Raw genomic sequence first — 13,826 nt, forward strand, 5'->3', positions numbered from 1 at the left:
GAGGTGAATGGGGCTGAGAGACTTCAGAGAAGTGTGACTAGCCCAAGGTCACCCAGCAGCTACATGTGGAGGAGCGAAGACGCGAACCCGGTTCACCAGATTACGAGTCCACCGCTCTTAACCACTACACCACACTGGCTTCCCAGTGTGTAATGTAAAATATCCCTGATCCACCTATCCTCAGATCACAAGGCCTACCAAGGAGTTGCTGGAATCGTTCAGTTTCGACTTGTAGAGCATCCATCTGTAGCGCAGCTCCTCCAGATCATCGGAGTTCTTAACAATCGGCCGAAGGCGCAGGAGATCTTCAAAATGTTGCTGACCCTCAGGGACGCGAGACTGAAGCTCCTGGAAGGGAAAGTGGGGAGATAAAGCACCATTTTGTTGTGCAAATGATAGAGATGGTAGTGGTGAAGAGAGAATACACTGCCTTTTCCCATTGCACATACAGTAATTAGGGGGCATTTCACAAATAATTCCAAAGGGGAAGGCGGATCACAAAGCAGTGACACTTCCCATTTTTTTATTCCCATGTAGCTGCCTGGTTTTATTTTACATGGTTTTATATCTATATATTTCATAAATACATATTAACTATATTTATATATAGGGGACGCGGGTGGCGCTGTGGGTAAAACCTCAGTGCCTAGGGCTTGCCGATCGCATGGTCGGCGGTTCGAATCCCCACGGCGGGGTGAGCTCCCATTGTTCAGTCCCAGCTCCTGCCCACCTAGCAGTTCGAAAGCACCCCTAAGTGCAAGTAGATAAATAAGGACCGCTTTATAGCGGGAAGGTAAACGGCGTTTCCGTGTGCTGCGCTGGTGCCGGCTCGCCAGAGCAGCTTCGTCACGCTGGGCACGTGACCCAGAAGTGTCTCCGGACAGCGCTGGCCCCCGGCCTCTTAAGTGAGATGGGCGCACAACCCTAGAGTCGGACACGACTGGCCCGTACGGGCAGGGGTACCTTTACCTTTTTATATTTATATATTTCTTCCAAGGGTATGGATACCAAGCTTTAGAAGAAAAGGTTGACAGAGTTGGATATGTTTAGCCTGGTTAAGGGGGAGGCTAGGAGGAGATATCTTTGATATCAAATATCTTAAGGGCTGTTACAAGGAAGAAGTAAAGGAAGAAAACACCAGCTAAGACAAGGATACAGTACCTCAGGTCCTGAACGCCTTGGGAGTCGAACGTTCTGGCTCCCGAACGATCAAAAACAGGAAGTGAGTGTTCCTGTTTTCGAACGTTCTTTTGGAAGCTGAACATCCGACGGGGCTTCCTGCAGCTGCTCTTTGGAAGTCGAATGTTTCAGAAGTCGAATGGACTTTCGGAACGGATTCTGTTCGACTTCCGAGTTACGACTGTATTGACAGGCTGGGACGTGTGCAGAGGAGGGTGACCGAGGTGATCTATGGCCTGGAAACCAAGCCTTATGAGGAATGGTTGCAGGAGCTGGGCATGTTTAGCCTGGAAGACTGAGAGGATATATGACAGCCATCTTCAAATATCTCAAGGGCTGTCACATGGAAGAAGGAGCAAACTTGTTTTCTCCTGCTCCAGAGCAGAGGGCCTGAATCAATGGCTTCAAATAATAGGAAAGGAGATTACGGTGGCCTCACCTTCATTAGAGGTTTTTAAACACAGGCCAGGTGGCCTTCTGTCAAGGATTCTTTAGCACTGGGCTAGATGCCCTTTGGGTTCCCTTCCAACTCTACAACCCCACTCTGAACTACTTTTAAAACTATGCTAGTCTGAATGATGTGGAAAGACTTCTCTGGGGATATTGGGGACAGGCTCACAGCTCAGTGGTAGAGCACAAACTGTGCATACAAGGAGGTCCCTGGTCCAATTCTTGGCATCTCCAGGGAGGGCTGGGAGATGCTTTTGCCTGCAAACCTGGAGAGCAGCTTACAGTCTGGTCAGTGCAGTCAATGCTGAGCTTGGCGGACCAACGTCCCTAACCCATTGCAACAGACCAGACTGGGGTGTCTTCTCAAGCACACATGCAAGCACACCATACAGTAATGCGAAATTAGCGCAGCATCGTGGAGTGGAGCAAACCTTTAACTTGCTGCGCCTTGCTTTAAGCTCTTCACCACTGGATGGTTTCCGGGCGAGAATTTCGGACAGCTTGGCATTTTCTTCTTGCAACCACTGCTCGAAGTTCTTAATGAGCTGGAGATCATCTGTATCTTCCTCTTTGGCCATGTTCTCCTGGGTTGCAGAAACAATTGCAAAAGACACAAATGTAGAAGACAAGGGCATACGCTTTCCCCCATGAGTTATTGAATAGTTGTATCCCATGCCCAGCAGAGTCAGCTATGAAACAAATCATTCATTTATCTTGTCTTCTGTCATCCCATTTGTGGAAGGTTCTTCCCAGGGAGTTTCTCCTGGTGCCCTCATTATACACCTTTAGGAGCCAGGTGAAAACGTTCCCCTTCAACCAGGCCTTTGGCTGACTAACATCCTGTATCCTTTTAAATGTGTTTGTGGGAGGTGGTGTGAGATTATTGTTTTGGTTTACTTTTATTATGTATTTTGTGTTTTCAAACTTGCATTTTTATGACGCAAATCATCCAGAGATCTATGGATGAAGGATGGCATTCAAATACAGTGGTACATTGGTTCTCAAACTTAATCTTTTCTGGGAGTCCATTCGACTCTCGAAACCATTCGAGACATATGTGTGTTTTTGTATGGAACGTTTGGAAGGAAATAAGACTGTAAATAACAAATAACAAACTAAATATTGATGTATGTAATATTTATTTCTCAATTATATTTAGTGGTAGTATGGTTGTAATGTTTTTTGTAACATAAAATCATTCAATAAAAAATATTTTTTAAAAAAATATTTAAAAGAAAAGAAAAGAAAACCAAGGCGCAGCTTCTGATTGGCTGCATGAGCTTCCTGCACTCAAGCGGAAGCTGCGTTGGAAGTTCGGCTTCCAAAAAATGTTCACAAACCGGAACACTTCCGGGTTTGTGGCATTCGGGAGTCGATTTGTTCCGGAGTCGAGCCTTTCGACAACCAAGGTACCACTGTATAATAAATAATAACTAGACTGGGACACTATTTGATTTTTTAAACTGGATTGGTGGAGTGGGAAAAAAAGCAGGAGTGACTAACCCTTTTTTTAAGCCTTTTTTTTGCCTTCTGGGGGCCACATGAACAGAGAAAGCCCCACCGTTGATCCTTGAGGATTAGTCCTATTGTGACACAGGACCGGGCAGAAAGATCTTAAACCTCTCTGCTCAACCCACAATGTAACCCACTGCTGTTGTTATAAATGTGCCCAAAAGCTGTTAGGTTAGACTGAAATTTGGTTCTGAGGTGGGCAGGAAAATGCCAAGGAGTTGTCCTTCTTATGCTTGTTGGTGGGCAGAAGGTTTTCCTACCAGCTGCCATTGAGAACCACCAAGGAGCAGAACGCAGAACTCAGGAAGGAGTTCTCTGATCTGCGATGATGTTTCACTGAGCACAGAGTCGGTCCCATTTGATTTCATTCTTCATTCATTCTGAAATGAACGTAGATCCCCAGTTTAGGGGAGACACTAAGAAGGACTTTTAAGGTACTGGAAAAGACGGCGCTTTTCACATTCAAAACATTTCAGAGCCGAGAACAGGCTCCGTTCCCAAGGTGTTTGCCGTTTGGTTGCATGTCAGTGTTACAAGCTACACCCGCTGTGTATATGGCCCCAGGTTCCCTATTAAAAAGTTTGATGGCTGAACGAAGAGTTGTAAACTGCAGAAAACACACTCGGAATTAAAACAAAGCAGCACGGGCCTCTTTTTTTAAAAAAAGAAGAAAAAGGGTCTGCTGCAAAATCAGGAATTAATTTGAACCAGGGCTCTCTCCAACATTCAGACCCGGCACCTGCATACTCAGTCCTGCCACCTATTTTCAATGTCAGGGGTCAGTCCTGGAACATGTAAAGCAATGGCAATAAAAAAAAAGAGTGTGCCAATTGCCATCTGCAGAGTACATTTCCTCCCCTATTGAGTAACCATTGCCTGTCCCAGTTAGGACTGGGAATGAAAGGCAGAAGTTGGGAGTTTATGAGACTAGATTTGAGCTCCAGCACCCACCGTGTTGGAGCTAAGCCACTGCGTATAGGAAAACCCACCTCTTCGTATTCCCTTCTTGGCAAAAGGGCCAACGCTCAGTGGTAGAGCAGCTGCTTTGTTTGCAGAAAGTTCAATCCCAGGTATCTCCAGGTACTGCTGGGAAAGACTCCAACCTGAAACCTGGAAAGCTGCTATTGGTCAATGTGGACATTACTGAGCTAGATGGACCAATGGACTGACTCAAATTAAGGCACCTTCCTATGTTCACAGTACAATGCAAAAGAGAAAAGCTTTGCGCTGGCAGCTAAATATCAGTTCCACACTGGCAACCGAACAGCATCTGCCACTGTAACTGTGAGCAAACAGGCCAGCTTAGGGGGTGCAGCAGAGCAGCTTTTGTGGTAGATCTGAGTTTGTGAAACACACACACACACACACACACCATTCTCCCTACCAAGCACCAGTTGGGCGAAGCAAAAATAACAGACAGAAGAGCCCAGTTCATATTGCATACACTGAACGGAGATATTTAGCATCTTACACAGGTACAAATCTACAATGCGCTTCCTGACAAAGGCAAGTCTGAGCCAATCTGATTTCCACCCTCAGAAGTTGGTGAGAACTATAGCAGGGTTTCCCAATCTTGGGTCTCCAGCAGATTTTGGACTACAACTCCCATCATCCCTAGCTAGCAGGACTAGTGGTTTGGGACGATGGGAATTGTAGTCCAATAGCAGCTGGAGACCCAAGTTTGAGAAACCCTGACCTAGTGTCTGAAGAAGCGAGGGAACACAAGGGAACACAGCGCTCTGGCTGAAACAGGTTCTCACCTTTATGACCCCAGCCGTGAAATTGCTACAGGGGCTCAGACCCGTTCCTTCGCCAGCCCTGTTGCACAAAACTTAAGTCATAGCAAAAAGGTGACTAAAATGCTTTTCTCACCCAGGAGTGGTTGAGATCTTCTGTAGACCGAATGGCAAAACCATGGGATGACAGGTTGGCTGAAAAGTTTGTTTTCTTGCCGGCATCTACAGTTGTCCTGTTTGGGTAGATTTTCTGGAGGAGGCTATGGTCAAACCGAAGAAGGGGAGGGGAGAGGAGAGATAGTTAAGCTAAGGCTTAGAAACCAGAGGCCTTTCTCCTGGGCATGGTCGGCCAATTGGTGTTAAAAAAGGATAGAACTTTCTTTATGTATGCCACAGCAGCAGCAAGAATACTCATTGCAAAGTATTGGAAGATGCAAGATCTACCCACTCTGGAAGAATGGCAGACGAAATTGATTGACTTTATGGGACTGGCAGAATTGACTGGCAGAATCCGTGACCAGGGAGAAGAATCGGCAGAAGAAGAATGGAAGAAATTTAAAGATTATTTGCAAAAATATTGTAACATCAAGGAATATTGAGTGATGTTGGATTGAAATTAAGGGGTAGTCAGCTGTAATGGTACAAAAGAATATGAAAAAAATAGTTCTTTTTTGTACATAAGTTAAAGTATAAGTTACAATAATTTAAGAAGATAGATAGAAAATAAGGTTTATAGCTGTAATGCTATGAGATAAGGATTTGCTGGATGAACAATTTGAACTGGAATACAAGAAGGGGAGGCATGAGGAGGTCAGGGAAATATGTTATTGGAAAATATGATATGAAATTTATGTGTTTTTAATATTTTTTCTTTTTAACTTTTTTCTCTTTTTTCTTTTTCTTTGTGGTTTGTATAAAATGAAAAATTTTAATAAATATCTTTTTTTAAAAAAAAAGATAGTTAAGCTAAGGCTTGTAACATTTATCAAACTCCACTGCCTCCCTTATTCATCCTGGGACCACCAACTAAACCGTTAAGCTTACCAAAGATTCCTATGGGCTACATAGTGTGTTGAGGCTGTGGCTGATATTGTCATGAGCCCTGAGCTGGTGTCCTTGAGGAAGCCATCAGATAAGGAGGAGGGATGGAAGGAGCATGGGGTAGTTAGAACCCCACCAATCCACTTTGGAATAACAGGAGAACCCCCGAGATGAGTGCACAGGGAGGGGGGACCGTTCTGCCTGGCAAGCAGAAATGCTTGCACTGGGAACGACCAGAAGAGTGAGGCATTAAATCTCTGCCTTCATCTTGATTCATGGATGGCTTTGCTTGGATAAGCTTTCTCTGATGTTCTCTAGCAACTGAACCACCAGCTCCCAAACAGCACAAGCACAGCAGCATCACGGGACGAAGCAGAGATGTAAAAGATACCGTGACAAGTTCCTGCCAGCGGGTTTTATTCATTCTCCCTGGACGTGGTCTTGCTGTTTTAAGGCCACTTTTTAAATGGATCGTTACTTTCCAGGGGATTGTTCTAGCAGAGCGCTCCTAGCTGTGATTAGGAAACGGTTACAATCCGCGGCTGGTTTCTGAACTGATGAGGAAACCTGACAGGCTCAGGAGGTGGGGAAAGAAAGAGCTACTTAGATTGGAAAGTGGGGGGTGGGGTGGGGTGGTGGAAGTCTGGGCAAAGGAGAAAAGCATACAACTTGCCAGGAAAGTTATGGATAAAGGAAAGGGGGTGAAAGCTCAAATTCCCAGAACCCCACAGTGATTCATAAAGACTTAGATGGTATTATTCAGCTGCATTGGGAAAGATCTAAAAATTAATGCTTAATTATTGGAGCTTAAGTGATTAAATATTGGAGCAGAAATACACACAGAAAAGGGTTAAGTGTGGGAAGATCATTTAAGTTTATGGCTATGTAGACACTATACATTATTATTAATAATAATAATCAGTGCTTTTTTCTAAAAAAATGTTTAGGGAGTACTCTCATTTTCCTACTCATTGAAATACTGCCCCTCAACGAGGCCAAACTTAGATTCACAAAATGTTTAGGGGTATGTGTACCCCTGTGTCCCCCCAGGAAAAGGCACTGTTAACAATAATAATGATAATAATGATAATAATAATTTGTGCCCTGCCCCAGAAACTTTGGATGGGTTCCAACATATATAAAAACATACCAGTAATATATTTAAAGCATACTTTCCCCCGAGCCAAAGAACCCTGGGAACTGTAGCTCTGTGAGGGGAAAACTACAGTTCCTAAGATTTGTGGGAGTGTGGGAAAATGTACTTTAAATGTACCTTATGAAAACAGAAACATCTCTTTACTTAGGAAAATAAAAAGGGCCTATTGGAAGAGAATTGGTTCCTGCTTGTAGGCTTCCATAGAGCACAAACACTGCTGGGTTCCTTTGTTACCAGGATACAGCTTTATAAACTGTGGGATGCATTTAGATAAACAGTTTAACCACACTAGAACCACTGCAGCAGCATTTTGGAACTTTCATGCAGCAGTTACTCAGAAAGGAAGCCACTCTGCCTGCTGCTTCCTGTGCCGTGTCTACATCAGAACTGTTACTTAAGCACTTGCTGAGTAGCCATGGGCAACATGCCATTGCCGGCAGGTGAATGAACAGGCTGGTGGAGGAGGAACAGAGTTCTCCATCGCTCCTCTGCAACTAGAAAAAGAAACTGAGCCAACTGGCAGAGGAGGGAAGCCTCTGCCACAGCCAGCAACTTTTGCGGGCTAGTAACTTTAGTGGGCTTATTTGCAAGGCTGAGTGACATTGCCAAATGAGGATCAGCAGGCCCCAAACTGGAAATGCTACCTAAGGGCATAAGAAGAGCCTTGCTGGAACGGCTCAAAGGCCTATTTGGTCTAGCACTCTGTTCTCACACTAACAAAGCATCTGCCTCTTGGAAGCCCACGAATTACACAGACCTTTCAAACCATTGAGGAAATAGGAGCTAATGACGCAACCACGGTTTCGCCTGCCCTTTCGCTCCATCCACCCTCTGTGCCAGCCAACTTGGAGTGCAAAACATCAGAGCTGCCTATCCGCCTACCTTGACATCATGCCTTCGAGAGACTCGAAAGATTCCTTTAGCCTCTTCACTTTGGTTCGGATGTTCTCAGCACTTTCCAACGAAGAGTTTTCTGCCACCAGCTGCCCGTGGGCTTCAGTGAGGTGCAGCTGAATCTCTCTGTCTGGAAACTCACTTTGTAGCCTCTGAAAGGCACAGAGCACAACACGCAGAATAATGTAGATGCCACCAAAGTATCTCTCCATCAACGCTGAGCCGGACAAGCATATTGGCAAGGCAGCTGCAGCAATGGCTTGCCTCTCCATAAGGGTATGGGAGAATGTGATGCTAATGTCCAACACCAAGATGAAGGTCTACCAGGCTTGCATCTTGAGCATGCTGCTTTATGGAAGTGAGTCGTGGCCAACTTACACCCACCAAGAGCGATGCCTCCACACCTTCCATATGCACTGTGTCAGGAAGATTTGGGGCATCACATAGCAGGAAAGAGTCTCAAACAAAGGCATGGTCTCCCACCCCACATTCTGCAGTCCTGTCTCAGCAACATCTACCCTGGCTTGGTCATGTCCACAGAATGGAAGATGGCAGGATCCCCAAGGATGTGCTCTATGGGAGCTGGCTTCCAGCACTAGGCCTGGTGGTAGACCAGCTGTGCGTTACAAAGATGTCTGCAAACGTGGCATGACGGCTGGCAACATTAACCCCACCCTATGCGAATCCTTGCAGATGACCGCAGTGCCATGAAACAGACAGATAGGCTGTGCATCCGTAGCAGTGAACAGAGGAGGAATTGCTGCTGGGAGGAGCACAGAGAGAAAAAACGCCATGCAGCAGCACAACTGGACGCCTTCATCTGCCCCAGCGGCAACAAAACATGTCTCTCCAGAATCAGTCTCTACAGGTACAGCAGATGCTGTAACTCTCCAACAGATGGATGCTAACAGTCTATGCTTTTGTAAATAGAAACAGAAGAGGACCCCCTGCTAGATCAGTCACGGATCCATCTGCACCCAGGATGGGGAACCCCTTTCAACTGCATTTCCTTGAGAGCAATATTTTAGGGGTGCAAGGTTGGTTGGAAATGCCAGCCAGAGGCAAAGGTGGGTATGGATCAATAGATGTAATTCTTTGTTTTGTACAGCAGGTTACGTTTCAGTCATGCAAAAGTCAAGGGCTTCTGCACACACATTCACACTTCTCCACCCTTTCCTCCAGGCAAGCGAGAGCCTTTATCACCTGAGAAGGGCACAGAGCAAGGGCTGGTGGGAAGTGTGGCTTGGCAAGCATGTGACTGAGGAAGGGATGTGATCTGGAGGCAGTCCCAAGGGCCAGACAGAGAAGCTTGGAGGGCCACATTAGGACCTGTGCCTGAGGTTCCTCACCCTCATTCTAAACCAAGGATAGGGAACCTGTGGCCCTCCAGATGTCGATGGACTACAATATTCTCCACCCATGACCATCTGCCATGCTGGCTAGGGCTGATGGGAGTTGTAGTCAGAAACACCTGGAGGACACCAGGTGGGGGCAGGCAGATTTGCCACCTGCACAGCATGGTCATGACATCACAAGGAAATAAATGATCCTCACCTCCAAGTCCAAAGCCCTGTTGTTCGTTTTCCATCCTCCGTTGCCATCCTGATAGGACTCCAACTTCTGCTTGGTCACCGTCAGCCACTGCAGGAGATCTGACGATTTGTCATTAAATGTCCAGTGGACTTGGACGTGGTGCTTGCTCTGGGCTGTCATGTTCTACAAAGAACATCAGGGAGAACCACATCAGTAATCAGTCACAATAGAGATATCTTGGTGCCCCTCCTTGTTATCTCCTAGTGAGCAAGGATGCTGCCTCAGGCCTCCCTGCATATTGCACAGTCTTGGGCTGCAACGCAGTTCCAGGTTTCATTCTGAAACTCCTTGAGATGGGGGAGAAATTTGATTTGATGATTTTAAAACCACATGCATCAAACCAGCACTTTCTAAAATGATATGAGAACCAAAACACAGTCGAGCCATCCTTCAAAATAATTCACACTTATCCAAATGTTGCAACACAATTTGCCAACAAAACAATGTTTACGAAAATGCAGATTTTAGGAGAAAAGATGTTATTGAAAGCAACATACAAAAATGCATTGCATTAGGAGAAAATGTGCACACAGGTTTGTTTATTGGGAGAAATTTGTGCTAAAATGCCTGCTTAAAGTGGTGTGATACTGCTTTAAATGTATAGTACAGGTGGAGTCTTATTTGCAGTCCTATATACACTCACATTGCAATAAGTCACATTGAACTCAACAGTACTTTTTTCAGAGTAGACATGAGTACAATTGTGCTGCAAGTTGGTGGCATGAGCAAATCTTTTCCATAAATGAAAAATGAGGGTAGATAGCAGACCAAAGTAACATCTGCATCAGCAGTAAAATAAGATCTTTCTTAACCAGCACGCAATTAAAAGAACCCTTGCATATTTAAAGCTGGCCACACGGTGGTGTTCTAAGAATAAAAATGCACAATGCAAGTGTATCCCTGGGGATGAGGGAGAACTTGCTTGGTCTGATTTTCACAGTGGACCTGAACTGAACTGATGCTCTCAAACGTATTTGTGGATTAGAACGCAACTCCTGGTCAGATTATGCCTTTCTCAGGATATTGCAGTGCATTTTGGGAGTGAATAAGAACTTAAAAGATGTGGAAGGTGTGTAGAAAATGCACATTTTACTGGTGAAAGTGCTGGAAAGTTTGGATTTCATTCTAAAAGTGTGCATAAGATGTGTACAAAATGCATACAATGGGTTTGAACAGGTCTATGGTTGAGTGACAGCGAGACCAGAATGGAATGGAATTAGTTGCTCAGCCCTTCCCTACATTGATTTATATTTCTGATGAAGTAGGATGTAGCACAGGAAATATATACAGTGGTACCTCGGGTTAAGAACTTAATTCGTTCTGGAGGTCTGTTCTTAACCTGAAACTGTTCTTAACCTGAACCACCACTTTAGCTAATGGGGCCTCCCGCTGCCGCCGCGCCGCCGGAGCATGATTTCTGTTCTCATCCTGAAGCAAAGTTCTTAACCTGAGGTAATATTTCTGGGTTAGCGGAGTCTGTAACCTGAAGCGTATGTAACCTGAAGTGTATGTAACTTGAGGTACCACTGTGTGTGTGTGTGTGTGTGTGTGTGTGTGTGTATAATAATAATAATAATAATAATAATAATAATAATAATAATAATAATAATAAATAAATAAATAAACCCACCCACGCACACAGAAGTATGTATGTTTTTGTGCTGTAAGGCACACTTTTTTCTTTTCTCAAAACCACAGACCTAAACAGCCAAACCACCATGCAGGGTAAAAAAAAAAAAAAGGAGTTCTCATTCATAGTGGTGCTCTTTTTTTTAAGTCTTCCTAAAAGAGGAGTTTGACATTTACAAGCAACTTTATCCCTCTTGAAAACCCACCCCAAATTTCTGCATTACTGTACATTTTTTATCACCACCTTTAGATTTCGGTTGGCCCATCAAACTAAAATATTGCAGCAAGCTTGTTGTTTCTTTTGAGAACGAGTGTAGACCTTTATTCCCCCACCAACAAATCACTAGACACTAAATTGATTCGCTATGTTACATAACGCTATTTGTTTCCAGCGGTTATAATCCTCCGGCAATAAACTGTGCGGATGATCTAGTACTAAGATTCTCTGCACAACAATATATAAAGGCCAGATCGATGCCTGAAGTGGAGGAGACACCCCCGAAAGCTTTGGAAAAACACCAAGATGGATTTTTATGTCCCACGCATCAGCAGCCTTAAAGCACTGAATAGAGATTTCCAAGTTCATAGCAGCGACAACAAAAAGTTCCATTTTTTAAAGTGTCTTGAGAGTGCATCCCAGACTGCTGTGGAAATAACTTCCACTGAACTCAGCTAGACTTGCTTTGGATCAAATATGCACAGAGAATCAGGCTCCCCAGAAGCTAAATATGTGATCTTTAAGAGGCAAATGACACTTACTGTTAAATGTGGCTTTGCATTAAACCACAGCAGAAAGTGTGGAGGCCCAGGCAGGACTTGGCTTGTGGCAGGCATTGTAATGAAAATCTGTGCCGCTGCCCCTTGCTACTATTTGCACTAGCACCAATGAAAATAGCAACTGCGGGGCGGTGGGGGAGGTAAAGCAGTGGTGGGCAACCTTAGGCCAAGGGGACAAATGAGGCCCTTCAGTCTTCTCCATCTAGCCCTTGAAAGTCTCCCAGAGCCACACCATTCACTGACCTTGCTTTGCAACCAAAGCATTTTTGCAAACTATGCCACAAAGCAAAACATTGAGCGAAACCCAATTTACCTCCAGAGACCTCTTCAGTATTTGATAGCTGGAGGAAAGCTGCTTGGTTTTATTAATCTGCGCTGGGTCGGACTGCGCGAGTTTTTCCAGATCTTCGATTTGAACAGCGCACTCTGTCATGTCTCCTTGGATGACCTGGGGAAGAAGATTTCGCATTGCACAAGTTGCCGCGTGTGAAGTCTCCCTTCCTGGAGACATTTGCACTGAAAGCATTGGTATCAGGGGGCAGGGCTAGTCGGCAATGTATGGCAGCATCAGGGGGAGGGACTAGTTGTCATTGTGGGTTGGGATTCTCAACCAGCTCTGGTCCCACCTGCTCATGCATAATGCCTGGTGATGATTGTCATCATCATCATCATATATTACTTATACCCCACCCATCTGGCTGGGCCTCCCCAGCTACTCTGGGCAGCTCCCAACAGAATATTAAAAACACAATTAAAACATCAAACATTAAAAACTTCCCTAAACAGGGCTGCCTTCAGATGTCTTCTAATACCCAAATAGTTGTTTATTTCCTTGACATCTGATGGGAGGGCGTTCCACAGGGCAGGTGCCACTACCAAAAAGCCCCTCTTCCTGGTTCCCTGTAACCTCCCTTCTCGCAGGGAGGGAACTGCCAGAAGGCCCTCAGAGCTGGACCTCAGTGTCTGGACTAAACAATGGGGGTGGAGACACTCCTTCAGGTATACTGGGCCGAGGCTGTTTAGGGCGTTTAAGGTCAGCACCAACACTTTGAATTGTGCTCAGAAATGTATTGGGAGCCAATGTATGTTACATGGTCTCAGCGGTTGCTCCCAGTCACCAGTTAGCTGCTACCTGAGATCCTTTAAGTGGCAATGCCAAGGATTAAACCAACAGCCTTCTGCAGTCAAAGCAACTGCCCTGCAACTGAGCACAGCAGGGAGGAAAGCCTCACAGTGAGGATATTCTGTGTTGTGCCTTTTACATGATGCCATATGCAGAATTGCTCAAACAACAGTACCACCAGCAAACCAAACAAATATGTCAGGAACCTGAATGCCCTAACACATTCATTAGGGGCGATGAGCACCCATCTCTAACTTTTATTACCACCACAACTCCCAGCAGTTCAGCAGCTTAGCATACAATTCAAGCCACATTTTAAACTTCAGAGCTAGTGGCAGAGAGAGCCTGGGAGCTGGGGAAGGGACTGAGGAGTTCTTGTTTAATTACAGCGGTTTTGCACACTGTCACATAGAAGTCTCTTCTGTACATTACTATATATGTGTAGGAGAGAATGAGAGCCTTGCAAAGACATCGGAGAAGGTGTGCAGAGGTGCACATACAGAAATGGTACAGAGGTAAGGAAAACTCAGAGTCTCAGCTTTCAAAATGAAGGAATTGCAATTATTCCACTTTTCCCACAAACAGACAGACTGGTGGACATGCTCTCTCTCCTTTTATCCTCAGAACAACTTTGCAAAGCAGAATAGACACAAGGGAAGAGAGTGATTGGCCCCATGGCTATCCGGTAAGCTCTGTGGCTGAGTAGGGATTTGAACCCAAGTCTCACAACTCCAGG

At 45.1% G+C, this 13,826-nt stretch overlaps 1 protein-coding gene and 1 long non-coding RNA gene across 3 annotated transcripts in view; both read right to left on the reverse strand.

Annotated features, from left to right (window-relative positions):
• LOC310766856 overlaps positions 1–13,826 on the reverse strand; it is a 292,292-nt gene that overhangs the window by 26,800 nt on the left and 251,666 nt on the right. The gene's annotated exons all lie outside the window — the stretch shown is intronic.
• Positions 1–13,826, reverse strand: part of SYNE3 (spectrin repeat containing nuclear envelope family member 3) — a 92,500-nt gene that overhangs the window by 26,800 nt on the left and 51,874 nt on the right. For both annotated transcript variants that reach the window (XM_083611810.1, XM_083611811.1), the window contains exons 12-17: positions 12,281–12,415; positions 9,523–9,684; positions 7,957–8,120; positions 5,014–5,137; positions 2,061–2,213; positions 199–348 (exon numbers count right to left, since the gene is read on the reverse strand). In XM_083611810.1, the coding sequence (XP_083467936.1) occupies positions 199–348; positions 2,061–2,213; positions 5,014–5,137; positions 7,957–8,120; positions 9,523–9,684; positions 12,281–12,415 (888 nt within the window). The remainder of the gene's footprint in view (positions 1–198; positions 349–2,060; positions 2,214–5,013; positions 5,138–7,956; positions 8,121–9,522; positions 9,685–12,280; positions 12,416–13,826) is intronic.

The sequence above is a fragment of the Podarcis filfolensis genome (genome assembly GCF_964270895.1).
Source record: "Podarcis filfolensis genome assembly, chromosome: 1".
In the NCBI taxonomy this organism is placed as follows: Eukaryota; Metazoa; Chordata; class Lepidosauria; order Squamata; family Lacertidae; genus Podarcis; species Podarcis filfolensis.